Source organism: Dryobates pubescens, chromosome 9 (assembly GCF_014839835.1).
Source record: "Dryobates pubescens isolate bDryPub1 chromosome 9, bDryPub1.pri, whole genome shotgun sequence".
Lineage (NCBI taxonomy): Eukaryota > Metazoa > Chordata > Aves > Piciformes > Picidae > Dryobates > Dryobates pubescens.
Genome location: NC_071620.1, coordinates 43,822,518 through 43,844,687, shown reverse-complemented (window position 1 = coordinate 43,844,687; position 22,170 = coordinate 43,822,518). Strand labels below are relative to the sequence as shown.

The window sequence follows — 22,170 nt, the reverse complement described above, 5'->3', positions numbered from 1 at the left end:
CCGCCAGGATTCCGCCCCGCGACCCCAGCTCGCGCCACAGCCCCGCCCCGCCCCGCCCGCGCCTGCCGCTGAAGGGACGGGGACAGCGGCACCGCCTGATTGGCCGCGGGCCGCACGGCCTCCCGCCTCCCACAGCCGCAGGGACAACAACAGCGGCGGGGGGCGGGGCCGGGCGGGCGGTGATTGGCGCTGTGTGGGTGGCGATTGGTGCTGGCGGCTGCTGCGGCGGGCGCGATTGGTGCTGGCGGCGGCGTGGAGCGGGGCGAAGCGGATGAGGTGTACCGCTACGCGATGAGGTGGGGGGTGCTGGGCTCGGCGCTTAGCTGGCGGCGGCACGGAGCTCGGGAGCTCAGGCAGACGCCGCAGCTTCTTTCTGGGATGGGCCGAGCCGACGCCCAGCGCGTCCGGGTGCTGAGGGAACCCTCGGGCGTGCGGCCGAGGCGCCGCGGCAGCCCGCGCCGGAGGGCGGGGAGGCCCAGGGCGCCCAGCGCTCCTCGCCTTCCGGACTCGCTGGCCGTGAGGTTCGGGATCTCTCCACGGGAAGGAGGTGCGGAAGGAGCTGAGCGGCGCTCAGATTGTCTCCGGAGCCGAGGAAGGGCCGCGATAGCCGGGGAATTGCTGCTCCTTGGGCAGCGTGGGGGTGGGAGATGGGCTGGGGGAAGGCGCGGAGCTGCCAGGCTTCTCGGTGGGGTGTCGGAGGGGATGCAGCTGTAGCACAAACCCTGGCGGCCTGTTCCCTGCTGACAGACCGGCTGCCGAACGCCCGGGACAGCTCCGTACCCGTGCCACCCGTCGGGAACGAAGGATTTCACAGTCACAGCGCGGTCGGGCTTGGAGGGGACCTCCGGAGATATCGGGTCTATCCCCTGCTGACGCAGGGTCGCCCAGATCAGGCTGCCCTGGATCTCAGTATCCAGGCGGATTTGGAGTCCCTCCAGAGGAGACTCCACAACCTCCCCGGGCAGCCCGGGCTCTGCTCTGTCCAGCCTTGTTCAGTGCTCACGATCAGCACATCCTGCTCAGTGATCTTCGTCACCTACACGAGCACAGCCCACAGCCGGAATCCGTTTCATGCTCCCACATCCGTAAGGGGCCTCCGATGCGGGACCTCAACAACAGCTACAAGCACCGCTGCTGCCTCCTTCTTGCTGACATCTGCCCGGAGTTTATCCCAGAGGAGCCAAATCACAGAGCTAAATACCAAGGATCTCTTACTTTGCAGGGTTTGCTTTTGACCCGTTGTGCTCTGGGTGGCGGGGCAGGGGAGCTTCATAATACCAAAGCAGAGGGGAGAATGTAAGACATGGAGCACAGGGTGTTTGTGTCTGGTTGAACCGACAGATCAGGTTTAACTTGTGGCACTGCATGGTGATCTGCACCACACTCTTTATAGCCTGCTCTAAAATGAATCTGTTTCTATGGAGGCTTTCGTCCTCGAGGGGACAGATCAGGGACAGAATCCAATTGCTTTGGGCACCGTTCTGTTGTCATGAACGTGAGATCATCCTTTCTGTGGCCACGCCAGGCCTTACTCACTGTAGCATTTGTAACCTGGGGTTTTCCAAACAGCCTTGCCCTTGGTGAGCAGTTCTGGTTTGTTCTTTGGACGTGGCTTTTCCTGTGAGCAGAATGAAGAAGTGGTGTGAAAGAGAAAGCGCCATAAACCATTCGAGTCTCAAATGTAGTGGCATTACAACACTGCTACCAAGCCCCACAGAGGCATGGGGTACTTGTCTATGCTTCCGAGTTGGCTTGAGTGGGAGGGTCACATCTGTAACCAGGCACTGCTGAAGCAATGGAAGGCACTGGTAAATTGCCTCTTGAAGTAGCAAAGTAGGTGGCTTGTTGCCACATTCATTCTCTGTATTTTACTTGGGGCTGAAACAAGTTTTGTCCTCTCTAGCATGGGAACTAGGACTAAATTCCAAGGCAGCTGTGATTTTGGATGGCAGAGTTGCTGCTCTGCTTCTTACTGTGACCTGCATTTAATCAAAACAGGTTCCAGTAGTTTATAAGTAGCAGCTCAAGTCTTGTCACTGTTTTCTGTTGAGTACTTCAGCTCAGCACGATGTACAGAGAGGTAGTCCCTTAAAAATAAACAGAAGGCCTTTTGAGCAGGGCACCAGGGCTTGTCTAAACTTCTGCACTCGCTCCACATAGTGATGTTTCCATGCAGAGTCAGCTTTTCAAAAGCATACCTGGGAGCTGTTAGCCTTTAGCCTGTTATGCTAGTGGGAATAGTCTCTTTTAACCTCCTCTGTATTTACAGTGGATCAAATTGTTCCTTTTAAAGTGCTTCCAAGTTTCAAAATAAATGGAAGTTTTCAGCCCAAGCCTTCCTGTGGAACATGGAAAGCTCTCACTTGACTGACTTGTCATTTTCTTCCTTCAGACTGCTGCACTGGTTTCCACTGCAGGTACTCTCTTGAGCCTTGCTCTGGTGTTCATTTTGGTGATTCATTTACTTTTTACACAGTTCCTTACCTGAATTAGCAAATCTTCCTCCTCAGGAGCACCTGACCTTTGTGTTGGAGTCATGCTGGAAAGAAGTACTCTACTTGGGGAAAGGCAAGTTACGTGCTGGGCTGTTATTTTCCTCTGCCATGTTCTCAGTGAGTATACTGTGGCTCTTCAGCTGCACTGGGGAATATGCAGAGCCTCTGGTTAAAGGGACAAAATGTGTTCCTGCAAAGCAAAACCTCATCTCTCTGGCAGATCTCTCCTACCATTCTCTGGAGAGCCAGCTGCTGTGAGCTCAGCACCACAGCAGTGCAGATGGTGCAGGGTTCTGCACTGTCTTCAGTTTCTGTAGCCTGCAGATTCATCTTATAGGTGGGAAGCAACCATTGGGAGATCCTTCACATGTTGTTGATGGTGCTTAACCCGGGCAGGTGCCTGCTAGGCTGCTGAGGACACGGATGAGGGTTAGCCTTGTGAAAGGATCAGCAGAGATAGGGATGTGTTTCTGCTGGACTCAAACCAGTGTTCGGTATTTCCTAAGAATTGCCTTTCTCCCCCCTGTTTTCTCTCCACCCCCTTCACACAGCTCTTCTGTGTGATGCCCCTCCTGTAACTGTAATTCTAGGCAAAGAAATAGCTGCTGGCTCAGGCGTGGAAAAGAAGAGAAACAGTGATGGCTGGGGCTAACTGGCTGCAGGCATCAACCCTGCTCTCCCTGCCTTGGCTGAGCTGAGGGTCTGCCAGCAGCTGAAGGTAGGTGGTTTCTGTTGGAAGCACATAAAAGCACTTCATCGTGCCTCTTGAACCTTCTGTGAGTGGGAGTGGAACCCTGTGACACACCGATGCCCTTTCCAGCCATGCGAGCTGAAGGCATTTGTCATTTCCCAGGAGCGCTCAGCACCTTCGGGAAATGGGACGTAAAGGAACGCAGGGAACTGTTCTGCCTACGTTTCAAATGCTGCTTTACCTTGTTGTAATGATGCAGTCGTGGCTTTTCCAAGACAAGAGGAAGATCTGATTCAGCTGAGCCTGAAAAGTGAGCTAGCTGGCACAGTGCTATGTAGTGACAGCATTTCAGTACAGCAAGTGCAATTTGGCTTTCCTTTGGAAGATTGCTGTCTAATAAAGAACATAATACTCTGACTGCCAACAACTGAACACAGACTCCAGCCTAAAGCCTAAAAAAATGGTAATACGGAGTTTGAGTTCCATGGTTACTGCCAACAAAGGAGAAATCCAGATGCTGTTTGAAGTATGCAGCTGATAAGGGCAAAGCCTTCGTCTCTGACAGTGATGCTGTTTGTGAAGGATGTGGGCACTTGGTGTCGGTTCCTTTCATTGTTGCTGTTGTGCTAAGAGTTCTGTACTTCTGTGAGTGCCAGAGGGCTGGATCCACAGCACATGAAAACCACTTCACACAGAACCTGATGGGCTAACAAGGTCTAGAACCTGTTTTCAAGGAACCGTGGCAGACATCTCCTGGGGCAGTCTGCCCCCAGAGGAGGTGACTCCCTCAGCCAGGGAATGAAATCAAGGCAAGTTGGGTGGTTGGTTTGCCTGCATTTACTTTGCACACTTTTACCAGTAACAGGATGTTTGCTGTTCACACTGCTCAGCTTTCCTGATAACAATAGCACCAAAATAAGGATGAGATTTCTTCTGGGTGAAACTCCTCCTGCCTAACCCCCTGCACCTAGAATCTGCAGAGAAAAAACCTGAAGGTGTGGAAGCTGCTAAACTGCTGTGTGAGCACCAGGCTGTGATCTCTACAAGCTCCCAGTAAAGCTCAGAGGTGAGTACCCATTGTTCTCACAGCTTTCTGGAAGATTCCGGCCCGGTGAGGTGCATCAGCCTGCACCAGTTCCTCGGGGGTGGGAGGTGGATATACACACATGAAGAGTCCATGCAAGTGAAGAGCAGAAAGCATGCAGCTTGCTGAGCCATGCTGCTTGTGAGCCAGACTGCTGGATCTTCCTCACAGGCCCCACCTGGCTTGGCCCTTGGGAAGAGGAAGGGCTGAGGGTTCACTGTTGGCAAGCTTTGAACCACGTGGGCTTCGGGTGGGGGGGAGGGCTTGCAGTCAGCCACATGTGCTGTGCCACCTGGCTGGAGTGAGGTTTGTGGCAGGGACCTGTTCTTTGCCTGTTTTTTTCTGGAATGAGCAATTGCAAACAATAAAATATTTACAGGATTAGAAATGAGATTTCAGTGTCAGCTTTTTCTGTGGTAAAACAGAACACGCCTATGTGCCACGTGAGTTATTTGCCTTGGGGATCGGGTACAAAGCTGTTCTCAATGCAGAGAACAATGAATTGATTGCTACAGCTGTACACTTTCTGCTCAAGAAGTTTTCCTGTCTTCAGTGGTGATGCTTGTCCCATGGCTCCTGTGTCAGCTGTGTGCCAGGCTTCACAGTAGCTGCTAACCAGTCGAACCCCACGTGCAGTTGAGCCATGCCATACTACTTTTTGAGGCCTAAAAGGTAAAGTTCAGAAGTTATTTTCTGAAGAAGTCTTTTTTGCTGTATTCAGCTGTACATCTATGGGGTGGTGACCTGTGTTTCTGGCTTCCCTTCTGTCTGGAGCTAATGGTGGGTAGGGAAAGGTGAGAAAGCGGAGGAGGAAAAGGAGAACACACCCTCCCATCCCATTCACAGTCTATCAGAAATAAAGAAAGGTGGCATAAGGGAATAATTTGTGTCGCATTGCTAGCAGCTCAAGATCCTGCTTCGTGGTAAAATAAATGCTGTGAAACTTACAGATGGTAATGCAAACTCACCAGGAGGGATCGGTTAGGACATTCCTCCCATCAAAGGAGTATATGGGAACATCAGTGTTGAACTGTCCACCATTTCCATCAAATAGAGATTCCCAGTTACTGAAAAGTATTTCTCCCTGTTAAAATTCCAAAGCCACTTTTACAAACAGAAGGAAATTCCCAAATCCACGTCATACTTGGCTTAGAGCTGCCTATCCACCCAGACCCTTCCCTGCCTCTAAGGACACCTGGGACTGCTGGTTTCACCCCTGTGTCTGCATGAAGCTGCTGAGCAAACCTGTCTCGCCTCTATGCCCATAGCTCTCTCCAAACAGTGAGCTTGATTGTGTCTCTACTGTCCTCCTCCTAATGGTCTAAGGGACCGCTTGATAAACTGCTTAGGACTACTGCAGTGAAAAGACAAGGGTAGTCACAGCATCACCCAAAGTGGGGTGGGCAGGGATTTCTGGAGAGCATCTGGTCCAACCCTGCTGCTGCCACCACAGGGTCACCAGGATCAGGTGGCACAGGAGCAGCTTTCTAGTTTAGAGTTTTTTGGTCCTTTGTTCTGGCAGCCAGCCCATGCTCCGGAGATGTTTCTTTGCCTCAGCTTTAAAGTGTTTCTATGTGAGACCACAAAACAACTTCTGCTCCAGACTCAGTCTCACTGGGGCACATCCAGCATCACTCCCAAAGGCAGAGTTTGCCTTTGTCTTTAAAAATGAGAAAATTGAGCATTTGAGCCTACTGTGCTCACACTAGAAGGAAGAACATAGAGGATGAACTTTCCCTGCTGCTGGGAAGCATCTCCAGGAACCCAAGGCTGTTGCTTTGTCAGCAGCCTGCTCCAAGTGGGCTCTTCTTAGAATAAACATTAGAATAGAATAAACCAGACCAGGTTGGAAGAGACCTTCAAGATCATCGCGTCCAACCCATCAACCAATCCAACACCACCTAAACAACTAACCTATGGCACCAAGCACCCCATCAAGTCTCCTCCTGAAAACCTCCAGTGATGGCGACTCCACCACCTCCCCAGGCAGCCCATTCCAATGGGCAATCACTCTCTCTGGATAGAACTTTTTCCTAACATCCAGCCTGAACCTCCCCTGGCGCAGCCTGAGACTGTGTCCTCTGTGTTCTCAGAGCTTTACTTCCGCCTCTAGCCTCAGGGTACTGGGAATGCAGCCCTTGGAAATGCAAAGGAAATGTGAGATGGTCTGTAACTTGCTGCTTTATCACTACACTTTTTTCTTGGACCTGACTGTGAACTATGAAGCAAAGCTTCTTGTTTAGAAGATAAAATTTAGGCCAAATCTTTCTGCCGTTGCCATTTACAAAGATTTGGGGGCAGTTAAAATCTATCCTGTGCAAAGCAAAGAGAAAGCACTCATTTTTACCTTAAGATTGACTATTGGCAGGTGATGTCTGTCTGTTTTCTTGACAACTGTGGCCAAGTCTTGCAGATGTGATGAGAGGAAGGCTCTGTAGGTAGATGTCAACCCTGCTAGCTGGGCCTGTCGGAAACACTGGAAATCTGCTCGCACGTCCCCAGAAGAGGGCAAGTTTAAGGCCACCAGATGCAGCTGGAGAAAAAAACACCAACAAACATCAAAACAAACAGACAAACACACACCACAAATGAGGAAAGCCCACCATTTTTTGTCAGTTTATAACCCTAAGATCACCCATACTGGGAACACTCCCTTCTGCCAGCACAGGGACTGGTGCCTCCCACACCAGCCCTGACAGTCCCTTGCTGCTGGAACATTACATGGCTCAAAGCTGTGAGGTCCACAGCAGAAGCACCAGTTCCACTTGGGACATTAAGGAAACCATCACTAGAGAAACCTCTACTCCTAAAAGTTAAAAAATACTTTCAAAAGCAGCTAGTATTTTAAAGCAGAAGTCTTGGAGTTACCACACACAAATCCCAAATCCTGCAGACATGGAAATATACATAGAATATACATAGAATAAACCAGGTTGGAAGCGACCTTCAAGATCATCGCGTCCAACCCATCAACCAATCCAACACCGCCCAAACAACTAACCCACGGCACCAAGCACCCCATCAAGTCTCCTCCTGAAAACCTCCAGTGATGGCGACTCCACCACCTCCCCAGGCAGCCCATTCCAATGTGCAATCACTCTCTCTGTATAGAACTTTTTCCTAACATCCAGCCTGAACCTCCCCCGGCGCAGCCTGAGACTGTGTCCTCTTGTTCTGGTACTGGCCGTCTGGGAGAAGAGACCAACATCCGTCTGTCTACAACCTCCCTTCAGGTAGTTGTAGAGAGTAATAAGGTCACCCCTGAGTCTCCTCTTCTCCAGGCTAAGCAACCCCAGCTCCCTCAGCCTCTCCTCGTAGGGCTTGTGTTCCAAACCCCTCACCAACTTTGTTGCTCTTCTCTGGACTCGTTCCAGCAAGTCAACCTCCTTCCTAAACTGAGGGGCCCAGAACTGGACACAGGACTCGAGGTGCGGCCTAACCAGTGCAGTGTACAGGGGCACAATGACCTCCCTGCTCCTGCTGGCCACACTCTTCCTGATGCAGGCCAGGATGCCATTGGCCCTCTTAGCTGCCTGGGCACACTGCAGGCTCATGTTCAGTCTACCGTCGACCAGCACCCCCAGGTCCCTCTCAGCCTGACTGCTCTCCAGCCACTCTGACCCCAGCCTGTAGTTCTGCATGGGGTTGCTGTGGCCAATGTGCAGAACCCGGCACTTGGATGTGTTCAATCTCATGCCGTTGGACTCTGCCCATCTGCCCAGCCTGTCGAGGTCCCTCTGCAGAGCCTCTCTACCCTCCAGCAGATCAACTCCTGCCCCCAGCTTGGTGTCGTCAGCAAATTTACTGATGATGGACTCGATGCCCTCGTCCAGATCATCAATAAAGATGTTAAAGAGCATGGGGCCCAGCACTGATCCCTGGGGGACACCACTGGTGCCTGGCTGCCAGCTGGATGTGGCACCATTCACTACCACTCTCTGGGCTCGGCCCTCCAGCCAGTTCCTAACCCATCGCAGTGTGCTCCCATCCAAGCCATGGGCTGACAGCTTGGCCAGGAGTTTGCTATGGGGAACGGTGTCAAAGGCCTTGCTGAGGTCCAGGTAGACTACATCCACAGGCCTCCCCCGCATCCACCAGGCGGGTCACCTGATCATAGAAGGAGATCAGGTTGGTCAGGCAGGACCTGCCCTTCCTAAACCCATGCTGGCTGGGCCTGATCCCTTGGCCATCCTCTAAGTGTTGTGTGACTGCACTCAGGATGACCTGCTGCATAATCTTTCCTGGCACTGAGGTCAGGCTGACAGGCCTGTAATTCCCTGGCTCATCCAACCGGCCCTTCTTGTGGATGGGTACCACGCTGGCCAGCTTCCAGTCATCTGGGATCTCTCCAGTGAGCCAGGACTGATGAAAAATCATGGAGAGTGGCTTGGCCAGCTCATCTGCCAGCTCTCTCAGCACCCTAGGATGGATCCCATCTGGTCCCATGGACTTGTGGGGGTCTAAGCTGCTGAGGAGAGCTCCTATCACTTGCTCATGGAACACAGGGAAACTATGCAGCTCCCTGGCTCCTTCTGCCAGCTCTGCAGGCCAGCTGTCTGGTAGACGTTCTTTCCAGCTAGTAAAAATTGAGGTAAAGAAGGTGTTAAGTACCTCTGCCTTTTCCTCATCCTGTGTTACAACATTTCCCTCCATGTCAACCAAGGAGTGGAGGTTGTCCCTGCCCTTCCTCTTACTATTAATATATTTATAGAAGGACTTTTTGTTGTCCTTCACATCAGAGGCCAGTTTAAGTTCCAAAAGTGCTTTTGCCTCCCTAATTTTCCTCCTACATGCCCTAGCAACCTCTTTAAACATTCCATGGGTTGCCTCACCTTTCTTCCAAAGGTGATACATCCTCTTTTTTTCCCTTAGTTCTATTAAAAGTTCATTACACAGCCAGGCTGGCCGTCTGCCCCGGCGGCTCCTCTTCCGGCACACTGGCACAGCCTGCTCCTGAGCATTCATCAGTTCTTTCTTGAAGGAAGAAGTGACTATCACTATCCCTCTCTCTCTCATCTAAAAATTGACTGTCATTAAATACAAGAGGTAGGATGCTTAAATCCATCACCACATATGCAAGAACTAATCCACATCCTGGGGGATTTTTCCGGGTGCTCTGTTTGGTTTGTTGTGGATTATTTTGTGTGGGTTTGCTTGTTTCACTATTTTTTTTTTAGCTATAATGCAGTTACCTTGCTCTCTTTGTGTAAATATTTTAAGGTATTTTAAATGAAGGCTTGGCTTCTGAAGTGCCCATCTGAAACAAGGAGTGCCACGAAGACTGAATTGTAGCACTACTGTGTGCTGTAGGAGTAAGCACTGAGTGAGTTCCTAACTCAGAACCAGGATTTTTAATGATGTGGGGAAGGGGCTGGGATGTTGACAACAGATCTGGAGGAACCAGTTTACAATTGCCTCTGAGGTGTCTAAGCTGGTTAAAGAAGTGTTTGTACGTTTCTCAAGTGAAGCTGTGACTTTGCAGAGGAAATGTCACCAATCTCCCTCAGGATGCAAACTGTCACGCTGCAAACCACAGCTATGCAGGCACGGATCTCTCAGATCACAGATCTCATACTTACTGCTGGCTTTCCACTGTTCACGTTTGGCAGTGGACTCAGTGCTGGAAGAGGCTGAAATCCCTGCATTTGAACATATGCAACAGAGATGTTAGCCAAGTTACTGAAAGGGCAAGGAGCATGTGGAAACAAAACATGTAGTGGGTGGGAATATTTCTCAAGGCCTGAGCAATTCCCTCTCCTAAGCAATTGGCATGTAGACACCAGAAGGCTGGTGACCCTCAGGGCTGTCCAGGAACAGCAAAGTTTCCTTTAGTTATGGTAGGTGAGTAACAAGCCACTGACTCTGCTCTTTGGGAAACTCCTGTGAGGGCAGCTGGAGGCTGCAGGCAATTTTCATCACACCAGGTCTGGACATCTCCCACCATGCTAAGTGCACTCATCTCTGACCTTCCCTAACTTCTTTTGTTTCTTTCTGACCACCTTCCTCCATGCTGCTCCTTCCTAGCACTCTCTTGCCCTTTTGCCACCTCAGCAGGCAGACTAATTAACCTGGCAATGAGACTGTTCTCTGTCCCCTTCACCATTCATTCTCCTGCAGTTTTCTGGGACACACAGCAAGTTCACATGCAAGGTGGTCCAACAGCTTGGAGATGGTGCTCAGGTACAAACTAACAGCTGAGTGGACCCTCAGCACTCAGTGGGACAGGCCACACATGCATGGTGATGATGCACTCTGAGCACAGGAGCAGAGCTTTTAGAAGAAAACCTGCTTTGCAAAAAACACTTTTCTGAGTTTCCCTGAAAGGGACAGCCCTTGATGTGACCGACTTCAGTGTTATGAAACAGAGCACTGCCAGCTTTGGGGGATTATTTCTGCAGGCAGCCTGCTTTTTGTAGGTGCTGCTTTGTCTCTGCAGCTTTTGGAGTCTCAGAACACAATGGAAACAGATGACTGGCCAGGAGGAGCCTACTTGCAAGCTTCTGTAGTCCTAGGATGCTTGTTGTGTACTGACAAGTCTCACTGGAAGGTCAGGTACTGCAGGGGGCTGCCTGCAGCTTCTGCCAAGTGTGTCACCTGGCTTTGCACATTTAGAACCAGTTTGTCACAGTCCAGTATTTTGTACTCACATGGCTTGATAGAGCTGGAGGAGGGAGGCTGTCAGCAGGGATAGGAATTAGCTCACCAAGCTGAAAGAACCCAAAAGGAGAAGCAAACAAAACAATCACCAGGAGCTCCTGAACTAAACCAGAAGGAATCTTGGCACTCATACTTCTCCAACCCTGCAGCAGCTCCGTTTGGAGTGAGGAGGCTGGAAAGGGTTAGGAGGGTGCAAGAGTACCTGCAGCTTCCTCCAGCCATTCTTCACACGGATGAACACCTCACTGGTCTCACTTAGGTAGATCAATGAACCTTCTGCCACCAGATGGACTTGGTCCAACATGCCCTGGATGTTCCGGAAGGTCGTGACCTGCCCAGCAGGGAGGATGTCATCAGGCTCACAAAAGAGCTTGCACTGAAGTCTTTCTGAACACACAAATGTCCGAGGTGGCAGTGAATGCCCTCTGTTAGCTTGGTTTGCCTTTCAGGAAGGACAACTATTTAACTGGTAAATGAGCAAGAGAGACACCTTGGCTGTCACTGCTGCTGCATGGGTGTCTGAAATACAGCTCTGATCTGACTGATGCAGTGAGAAAGGGAAACGCATTTCCACCTGCTCTCCAGCACAACGGTTTTTAGATTGGCTATGGAAATTAACAGTTTTCTTCTCAGAATCAAATGGTCTAAACTGCCAGGTTTTAATCCAGAAATGGACAGTTCTCATGGGGCCTGGATTCAGTTACGAGTCTGGCATCTAAGCATGGTAAGTGACACACTCTCTCCCAGACCCTGCTTTGGCCATGGCACGTGCCCCTTGGCACCACCTGAGCATGCATCCATCTCTCAGTGACTGTCACAAACCATGGGCAGCCTTCTCTCATCAGTTGTCCCCGCTGTGGGCTCCCTGTTGAAACATGACCAGCTTCAGAGAACTAGAAAATGTTCTAGTGAATAAAAGCACAGGAGAAGCTTTCCCTCCTCTCTCGGTGCTACCGATAACACCCAAAAGATCTGAAGCAAGGTTTCCATGGCAAATTTGCCGATTGTGTTGTCTTACCAGATTCCTGGCTGCAGGAGCTCCTGGCTCTCCAGGGGGACCTGGTGGCCCAGGCATCGCAGCTGCTGAAATACAAGCATGCAACACATGTTGCAGGCCATCGTGTGTTGAAAGAGAAGGTGAGTGACAAAGAGAGGCCTTGGTGGTGATGTCTGGGAGTGCTGGGAGCTTTAAACAGCCACAGCATCTTGACCCACACTCACATCTTCCCAAATGTAATCAGCTGATCAATCTGACAGACTTTGCAGAGCCCTCAGGGCAGCCTCTCTCCTTTCCTCCCAGCCACAGTCGAGGTCCCACAGCACCAGTCAGTGAAAACTGTCACCAGAGAAATTGTCCCTTGTGTGCTCCCAGCTCCAACTTACTCCCCCCCCCACCCCCCCCCACCCCCAAAGAAATTGGAGAGGGGAGCAGCCTGATTCAGGTGAGCAGATGAGCACAGGTGCGCAGAGGAAGGGGCAGTGGGGGTCTGGCTTCATCCCCATGCACTCACAGACACAGCAAAGAGCTCACCTGAGCCATAGATTGCAGGTGGTCCTGGTGGGCCTGGTGGGCCAGGTGGGCCAGGAGGTCCAATTTTTCCATAACCTGGTAAGCCAGGTAGGCCAGGTAACCCTGGAGGTCCTCTGGGTCCAATAACTGAATCCCCTTTGGGTCCCTATTGGCAATAAAGAAATCTTCTTTTGAATGCCTGTTTCACTGCTGCAGGACCTTCCTCTCTGATGGCAGCATTGGCTGAAGGTCTGCCTCCAAAGCACTATTTGAACAGGACTCTGTGGGTATCTCTCTCCAGGGAAGCAGGGACCTTGTTTAAAAGGAAAAATCTGCCCACACACTACATGCAAGTTTCAGAAACCTTTCTGCAAGTTCTCACCTCCATTCATGAGCAGCTGATACCTGCAAAACTCTTCCCAATACTCTGAGTCCTAGAACTCAACCTGCTTGCTTTGATGTTCACACAAGAGAAGAGCTTGCCAAAGGCTCATGGTGGGAAGCTCTGACACAGGGTGTGTCTGTGCAGGGAGTACATCCCATGACGAATGTTGGCTTCTCCCTGCTGTGATCAAACATCAGCTCATAGCCTTTAAGCTCTCCAGCTGCTGGTCTTCCGGGTTAAAAGCTCCACACCCTATGTGTCCAGTGGAGCAGTGAGTTCTCAGTCTGCAGCAGGACAGCTCCAACTGGCCTACAGACACAGAGCAGGTTTTAGATTCTGGACTAGGAAAGCTCACTCCCTGAGGGGGTCTCAGCTGTGTCATCCAACTGATTCTCACTAGTGGAAGAGTTTCTAAGCAGGGAGATGGTTCCCAGAAATTTGGACTGGTGCTGTAGGAATTTCTGAACGTGGGCCTGCTAAGCTAACGCTTATCCTCAGCTGCCACCCACCCACTCATGGTACCAGCGGAGTCATGCACTGCACACTTTCGTTGCCAGGTCCCAGGGTTAAACAGGTTTCCAAGGCATTTGTGCATTGGCTTCACAGCAGCTGTGGTGGCAGTTACCAGAAGAGAAAACAACAAGGTAGACAGTGGCTGAACTTTATAGGATAATCCAGATGAATACACACTGCACTTTTCATCCATGTCTTGGGTTATTGCAATAAGAACTAGCATTATTTATTTAGATGGCAACTACTTTTGAGGTCAGCCTCTGCCTGTTTTGGCCTTTATAGAGGTCCAAGCAGTGGCCTCAGGAGTTCTGTTTGCTGCCTTGGGGTGCAGCGCTGCTGGCAGCAGGGCTCTGCTCACTGGCGCAGCTGTAGCAGACAGCTGGGCATGACAGCAGCTTTTCCTGGCACCTTCATTCCATGCCATGTGCCTGTGTTTGGTGCCTTCCAACTGAAAGCAATGGGTACCCACAAGTACTCCTGCTCTACGACCTGCATGACTTACAATCAACCCTGGTCTTCCAGGAGGTCCAGGAGGTCCTGTCAGAAAAAAGCCTCCATTGGGTTCTCCTTTCTCTCCTTTTACACCAGTGACTCCATTGTCTCCTTTTTCACCCTTTAGAGAGAATACAATCAAAACATTGATCTGAGGTGAGAGCAAAACTCTATACACTGATCTTTAAGGTTACATCAAATCTCTGAGTCTTATAAAGAACAGCATCTGCTTCAACTCCTTGTAACACTGATTCCTTCTTTAGCGATAGGGAATAGAAAGGAATTGTTTTCTCCATTGAGGCTGCAAGGCTCTCAGGGTAGGGACTTGGGGAGGTGACGTCAGGTGGAGGCAGAGAAAATGCCCCTGTTGCACCCTCCTGCTATTCTACCTGGCACAGCCTTGTTCTGTGCAGTAGCTGGAGGCAAACAGAAAGTTGGAGGAAGAATAGAATAGAACAGAATTAACCAGGTTGGGAGAGACCTCTGAGACCATCAAGTCCAACCTACCACCCAACACCATCTAATGAACTCAACCATGGCACCAAGTGACTCACCCAGGCTCTTCTTAAACACCTCCAGTGATGGTGACTCCACCACCTCCCTGGGCAGCACATTCCAATGGCCAGTCTCTCTCTCTGGGAAGAAATTCTTCCTAACATCCAGACTAAACCTCCCCTGGTGCAGCTTGAGACTGTGGCCTCTTGTTCTGGTGCTGCTTGCCTGGGAGAAGAGACCAACATCCGTCTGTCTACAACCTCCCTGCAGGGAGTTGTAGAGAGCAAGAAGGTCTCCCCTGAGCCTCCTCTTCTCCAGGCTAAGCAACCCCAGCTCCCTCAGCCTCTCCTCCCAGGGCTGTGCTCCAGACCCCTCCCCAGCTTTGTTGCCCTTCTCTGGACACCTTCCAGCATCTCAACATCTTTCCTAAACTGAGGAGCCCAGAACTGGACACAGGACTCAAGGTGTGGCCTAACCAGTGCTGAGCACAGGGCAGAAGGAATTCCCTCCTGCTGCTGGCCACACTGTTCCTGATGCAGGCCAGGTGGCCCTCTTGGCCACCTGGGCACACTACTTCCTCCTGGATCACAGGGGAACTATCCTGCTCCCTGCCTCCAACTGCCAGCTCAGGAGGCCACTCGGCCTGCAGACAACCTATCCTGCTATTGAAGATTGAGGCAAAGAAGGTGTTAAGCACCTCTGCCTTTTCCTCATCTTTTGTTACTACGTTCCCCTCCATGTCCACCAAGGAGTGGAGGTTGTCCTTGCCCTCCTCTTGCCATTAATGTATTGGTAGAAGGATTTTTGGTTGTCCTTCACAGCAGAGGCCAGTCTAAGCTCTAAATGGGCTTTTGCCTCTCTAATTTTCTTCCTGCATGACCTAGCAACATCCTTAAACATTCCATGGGTCACCTCTCCTTCCTGCCAAAATGATACCTCCTCTTTTTTTCTCTTAACTTGCTCAGAAGCTCATTGCCCCTCCAGGCTGTCTGCCCCGGGGCTCATCATCCGGCACATTGGCACAGCCTGCTCTGAGCCTTCAAGAGTTCTTTCTGGAAGCAGCTGCAGCCCTCCTGGACCCCTTTGTTTTTAAGGGCTGTTTCCCAAGGTACCTTCTGAGTTAGTTCCTTGAGTAACCTGAAGTCTGCCCTCCAGAAGTCCAGAGTGGAGGTTTTGTTGCTGCCCCTCTTAGCTTGACTGCATATTGAACACTCAATTATCTCCTGGTCACTGCACCCCAGACAGCCTCCAACCACCACATCTCCCACCAGCCCTTCTCTGCTTGTAAAAAGGAGGTCAAGCAGAGCCTTAGCCCTGGTAGGCTCACACAGCAGCTGGTATAAGAAGCTATCCTCCATACACTCTAAGAAGCTCCTAGACTGCCTCCTCTCTGCTGTGTTGTGTTCCCAGCAGATATCAGGCAGGGTAAAGGCACCCATGAGAACAAGGTCTGGTGATCTTGAGACAGCCTTTAGCTGCCTATAGAATCATTCATCAGCTTCTTCATCCTGGTTGGGTGGTCTATAACAGACTCCAACCAGGTTGTCAGCCTTGTTGGGCACTCAACCTGATCATCCCTGATCACTAGTTCCATGGCATCTAGATCCTCCCTGATGTACAGAGCCACCCCTCTATCCCTTCTCCCTGTCCTGTCTCTCCTGAGGAGCCTGTAGCCATCAATTACAGTGCTCCAGTCATGTGAGTCATCCCGCCACATCTCTGTGATGGCAACTACATCATAACTCTCCTGCTGCAACAAGGCTGCCAGCTCCTCTTGTTTGTTACCCATGCAGCATGCATTAGAGTACCTGCACTTCAGCTGGGCTGCTGGTTTCACCCCTCGCTCCAGCTTACCACCCCCAGACTCCTGTCTGAGGGGACTGGTTTCAGCCCATTCCCCTTTCTAACCTAGTTTAAAGACCTGTCAATGAGACCTGCCAACTCCCTTCCTAGAACCCTTTTCCCTCTGGGGGATAGGCTGTTCTCACGTGCTAGGATCTTTCTCCCCCTCTGGGATGGATGTACTCCATTTGTTGCCAGCTGACCTGGTGTTCAAGGAGTGTGTGGCCATGGCACATGGGGGCAGGGTTTGATGGCCATGGTTGTGTTGCGTTGGTGGTTGGGCTGGATGGTCTTGGAGGGCTTTTCCAACCTTGTGAGGCAAAATGAAGACTGCTGTGCCCAGGGTGAAAGAGAAGCGCAGGGATGTGTACCAGGATAAGGAAGAGCCATCAGAGAAAGCTGCAGACACTTTGAACTGCATGTCTGCTCCTGTCCTTCAGCGCTGGTTATCAGTCACAGCATTTGAATGCTGGGGCATTATCTCTCTGCAGTTGTAGGTTCCTCCTCACATTATTTTCTTCTTTGTGTCTGCTGTTTCTTTTCCTTTTTGGTTGTTTTTGTTTGTTTGCTTTGTCTACTTTGATAGACCTTTCTGAGAAATAAACCTGTGAACAGAAGAGGCAAAAGGAAAAGCAAAGGTGGCAGGCAGCTGCAGAAAGCCAACAGAGATGGGTGTGTGTAGCTTCTCCTCTGACTTTTCTTCTCTTTAGTGTCTCAATAAGTAGGTCTGCAAAGCTTTCTGCGTGGCACTGTGTAGAGATGGAGGAGCAGGTGAAAGGAGTTCTGCGCAGCTAAAGCTGCGAAGCTGCAGACGACTCTGCAAGATCAAAGAAGCTGCATCAGCACTGCTGTGCGTGCCTGAGGCCCTTCCTGTCAGAGGAGCAGCCTGGGTGCACTCAGCCAAGCAGAAACAGAGGCTGAAGGTCAGACAGCACTAAGAGTCCTTCAGGGAAACTGACAGCACTGCTTTGGTGGCATCGTTAGAGGATAAAGTTCTGCATTGTTGTTTAGCTCTTCTACTGACAAGGAGCCTTGCTCGATTCAAAACCGTATTGCACTGTTATTCCTTTTGTCCCTGGAAGTGGCCAGGAGAATACTGGAGCAGAGAGGGACCGAAGAGATCAAGGCATGAGTATGCAAGGCATGGGCAGGCTTCCTTGCATGAGATGCCAGGAAAAGCAGTTCCCATCGCTTTCACTTATCCTATTCAGTGTGCTTCAAAGACAAACAGCATCACACAGAGCCATTCCCTCCCTCCCTCCCAACACGTCTCAGCTGCTGCTCAGTTGTTTCCGGAACCCTTTGGCTAATGGATGTCTCTTACCTGAGCTGGCATGGAAACAGAAGCCCTCACTTCTGGCAGGTCGTTTATACCGACTTGCATTAGGCATCAGGGATTTATGACTCCCTGTAGCGCCACTAGCAAGGCAAAAGGCCTCAGCAATAACATTTTTCACAAGGGATCTTTGTGAACCACTGACATCTGCTGTCTCTATACTCAAAATTAACTTCTCCGTGCAGCTGGGGTGCGAGAAACTGATACAGTTTGTACCTGCTGATGTGCTGCTCTGCTTTGTCTGATTTCCCAGGCCGTTCTGGGTTAGGCCTAGTTTACAGCAAAGCATACTTTAGAAAAAGCTGATGGGAAGCCAGACACAAATGGGATGTAATTACCTTTATGCTGTTAACAAAGTGGCTGAAATATGATGGAGGCAGAAGTGGGCCTGAAAATGAAGAAAATACAATAAAATGCAGTAATGATCTGTCATTTCCTTTTTAAAAGCACTGCTTTGGATATTCCTAGTTTAAGGAAGGTATGTTTGCAGTGACAGCACTGATCTTTAAATCCAGCAGACGCTTCCAGCCTGGCTTCCTAACAAAGCAAGGCTTACAGGCCCTGTCTTCTCTCTCACTTCTCTACCTTCATCAGTTTTGAATCTGATTGCAAATTTCAGACAAACTCGAAAGAAGGCTTAGTGGTCAAAAACTCCCAGTTTGCTGGGCAGGTGGTGGAGGAGAAGCATCCAACCCCCTTTGCTGGAAACCAAGGTAAAAGCAAAGCTTTGCATGTGGAGTGGCCAGTCAGTAGCAAGGAGAGAGCCATAGCTGCCACAAAACCCAATGCCAGTAGCAATGGTTCTGTGCCAATGGTGGCCAGCCAAAGCATGCTTGGAAAGAAGGCTGGTTGGCAGCTGCACATAGCAGCTCCAGGCATCTTCTTCAAACCTATTCTGATTAATCTTTGAGACCTTTGTGTCCAACCCTGTGCCTACCGTAGAACTCAGAATGGTGACCTCTGGAGATTGTCTAGGCCAAAACCCACTGCAGGTACACCTAGATCAGCTTCCCCAGGATCACAGTGTCCATGTGGGTTTGGAAAGTCTGTTGAGAAGGAGACTCCACAATCCCTCTGCCAGCCTGCTTCAGGGCTCAAACACCCTCAAAGTAAAAGGTTTTTCCTTAAGTTCAAGCAAAACCTCCTGTGTCCTAGTTTGTATCCATTGCCCCTTGTCCTCTAGGCACCCCTGAAAAGAGCCCAGCCCCAGCCTCCTCACCTCCACCCTTTGATCTTCATTGAGAAGAGCCTCTCTCAGTCTTTTGCTTTTCAGCCTAAAGACCCCAAACAAAGGACTGGCTTGAACTCAGAATGCAGAGCTGTCTTACCCTGAAGTGGAAAGTCCTGGATTTTAGTCCAGCTGGCTCAAGCCAGGTGCAAGGCTCCAAGGGTAAGCACCAAAGACATTTCTAGTGAAGCACACACCCCTGCACAGGCTGTCAGTGACAGATGAGAAGCAGCATACCTGGTGGTCCTGGAGCACCTCTGTCTCCCTTTTCTCCTTTTGAGCCTGCTGACCCATGCAGCCCCCAGGAGTCTCTGTTTGCTTCAGCACCTGCCAGAGAGCATCACACCTGCATTAGAACCTGCAAGCTTCAGTGACCAATCAAGCCCCCCAAAGCGAGAGCAGACTTTGGCACCCCTGTGGTTCCAGCCCCTACTCACTCTCTTCATGAGACCTGAATGGCTGCCTCATTGCCCTCTCTTACCAGCCCCAACCTGTGCAAAGCAACCTTTCTCTCACAGGTCAGGCTTTCAACTCTCCCTTCCTTCACTACCTAGCCTGAGACCCTCTGAGCAAACCTGTTCTAGCTGCATTGGTGAATTTCACTGGGGCAAGGATTTCAACAGCTCCTGAGTTATGGCTCTGCATTCAGTATCACAGTATAACTAAGGTTGGAAGAGACCTCGAGGATCATTGAGTCCAACCTGTCACCACAGACCTCATGACTAGACCATGGCACCAGTCCAACCATTAACCTGACATTACCATGTCCAATACCAAACCCTGTCCCTCAGCACCACATCTACAAGCCTTTTTAATTCCTCCAGGAGTGAGGATTCAATCATCTCCCTGGGTAGTCTGTCAAAGGACTTGACAGACCATTCTGTGAAGGAATTTTTACTAATGTCCAACCTAAACCTCCTTTGGAGCAAGTTGGGGCCATTTCCTCTTGTTCTGTCACTTGCTGCTTGGGAGAACAGACCAGCCCCTACCTAGCTACAACCTCCTTTTGGGTAGTTAAGAGAGTGAGGAGGTCTCCCCTCAGCCTTCTTTTCTCCAGACTATAGAACCCCAGTTCCCTCGGCTTCTCCTCATAAGACTTGTGCTCTACACCTATTTGTTCTCTAGGTCATATTTTCTTCTATCTTAGTCTGTGGCTTCTGTGTAAGAATTTCTACAGTTGAAGATGACAGAATACCCTTTTAAAAAGCATGGTCAGAGTAGCCATTTTCCAGTAATTTCTGAGCCATTCTGAATTTTGGATATATGACTGTCTTGGATTTTTTTCACAAGTGGGTTTTTCGTTCTTTCATAATTATGTGTCATCAAAGAGTGACAACTACATGAACATCTTAGACTGCTGTTACCGAGAAGCCACTGGGTAAAACAGAGGCAAAAAGGTCAGACAAAGATTATGTTGTTTTAGAGAAAAGCAGACTCCAGCAGCCTCTTATATCCATGAGAATTAAAGAAACTATATCATAGTTTCCTCCCACAGCTCTAGCAGCAAGCTATTCTTGTCTGACCTGCAAGTTCTGGTAGTCCTAGTGCTCTTTTGACTGAAGCACTCTTTTACTATTCTCTCCTCTTTTTCTGCTAGTCATAACTTTGTTGTTTGATTTGGTTATTGCCAAGCTGTTCACTTCAAGTTTCTTTAGACTTGTGTACTCCTGTGTGTTTGGACAAGAATAGAATAGAATAGAATTAACCAGGTTGGAAGAGACCTTCGAGATCATCGTGTCCAACCTATCATCGGACACTACCCAATCAACTAAACCATACAAACAAGCATCCTGTCAAGCCTCGCCCTGAACCCCCCCAGCGACAGCGACCCCACCACCTCCTCGGGCAGCCCATTCCAGTGGGCAATCACTCTCTCTGTGTAAAACTTCCTCCTAACCTCCAGCCTAAACCTCCCCTGACACAGCCTGAGACTGTGTCCTCTTGTTCTGGTACTGGCCGCCTGGGAGAAGAGACCAACCTCCGCCTCACTACAACCCCCCTTCAGGTAGTTGTAGAGAGCAATAAGGTCACCCCTGAGTCTCCTCTTCCCCAGACTAAGCAACCCCAGCTCCCTCAATCTCTCCTCGTAGGGCTTGTGCTCCAAGCCCCTCACCAACCTTGTTGCCCTTTTCTGGACACGCTCCAGCAAGTCAACCTCCTTCCTAAACTGAGGGGCCCAGAACTGGACACAGCACTCGAGGTGCGGCCTAACCAGTGCAGTGTACAGGGGCAGAATGACCTCCCTGCTCCTGCTGGCCACACTCTTCCTGATGCAGGCCAGGATGCCATTGGCCCTCCTGGCTGCCTGGGCACACTGCAGGCTCATGTTCAGCCTACCGTCAACCAGCACCCCCAGGTCCCTCTCCGCCTGACTGCTCTCCAGCCACTCTGACCCCAGCCTGTAGTTCTGCATGGGGTTGCTGTGGCCAATGTGCAGAACCCGGCACTTGGATGTGTTCAGTCTCCTGCCCTTGGACTCTGCCCACCTGCCCAGCCTGTCGAGGTCCCTCTGCAGAGCCTCTCTACCCTCCAGCAGATCAACTCCTGCCCCCAGCTTGGTGTCGTCAGCAAATTTACTGATGATGGACTCGATGCCCTCGTCCAGATCATCAATAAAGATGTTAAAGAGCATGGGGCCCAGCACTGATCCTTGAGGCACACCACTGGTGCCTGGCTGCCAGCTGGATGTGGCACCATTCACTACCACTCTCTGGGCTCGGCCCTCCAGCCAGTTCCTAACCCATCGCAGTGTGCTCCCATCCAAGCCATGGGCTGACAGCTTGGCCAGGAGTTTGCTGTGGGGGACGGTGTCAAAGGTCTTGCTGAGGTCCAGGTAGACTACATCCACAGCCTGCCCCGCATCCACCAGGCAGTCACCTGATCATAGAAGGAGATCAGGTTGGTCAGGCAGGACCTGCCCTTCCTAAACCCATGCTGGCTGGACCTGATCCCTTGGCCATCCTCCAAGTTCTGTGTGACTGCACTCAAGATGACCTGTTCCATAATCTTGCCTGGCACTGAGGTCAGGCTGACAGGTCTATAATTCCCTGGCTCATCCAACCGGCCCTTCTTGTGGATGGGCACCACGCTGGCCAGCTTCCAGTCATCTGGGATACATAGAATAAACCAGGTTGGAAGAGACCTTCAAGATCATCGCGTCCAACCCATCAACCAATCCAGCACCACCCAAACAACTAACCCATGGCACCAAGCACCCCGTCAAGTCTTCTCCTGAAAACCTTCAGTGATGGCGACTCCACCACCTCCCCAGGCAGCCCATTCCAATGGGCAATCACTCTTTCTGTATAGAACTTTTTCCTAACATCCAGCCTGAACCTCCCCCGGTGCAGCCTGAGACTGTGTCCTCTTGTTCTGGTACTGGCCGCCTGGGAGAAGAGACCAACATCCGTCTACAGATGTCTCCAGTGAGCCAGGACTGCTG

The 22,170-nt window shown here is 50.8% G+C and overlaps 1 protein-coding gene across 1 annotated transcript in view; it reads right to left on the bottom strand.

The window, feature by feature from the left end:
- Nucleotides 1–4,526: 4,526 nt before the first annotated feature.
- Nucleotides 4,527–22,170, bottom strand: part of COL15A1 (collagen type XV alpha 1 chain) — a 71,743-nt gene continuing 54,099 nt past the window's right edge. The window contains exons 25-35 of the mRNA XM_054164032.1: nucleotides 18,966–19,055; nucleotides 17,839–17,888; nucleotides 13,838–13,948; nucleotides 12,459–12,603; nucleotides 11,946–12,010; nucleotides 11,130–11,258; nucleotides 10,918–10,977; nucleotides 9,850–9,909; nucleotides 6,618–6,803; nucleotides 5,239–5,354; nucleotides 4,527–4,935 (exon numbers count right to left, since the gene is read on the bottom strand). Coding sequence (XP_054020007.1) covers nucleotides 4,719–4,935; nucleotides 5,239–5,354; nucleotides 6,618–6,803; nucleotides 9,850–9,909; nucleotides 10,918–10,977; nucleotides 11,130–11,258; nucleotides 11,946–12,010; nucleotides 12,459–12,603; nucleotides 13,838–13,948; nucleotides 17,839–17,888; nucleotides 18,966–19,055 — 1,229 coding nt within the window. The 3' untranslated portion in view covers nucleotides 4,527–4,718. The remainder of the gene's footprint in view (nucleotides 4,936–5,238; nucleotides 5,355–6,617; nucleotides 6,804–9,849; nucleotides 9,910–10,917; nucleotides 10,978–11,129; nucleotides 11,259–11,945; nucleotides 12,011–12,458; nucleotides 12,604–13,837; nucleotides 13,949–17,838; nucleotides 17,889–18,965; nucleotides 19,056–22,170) is intronic.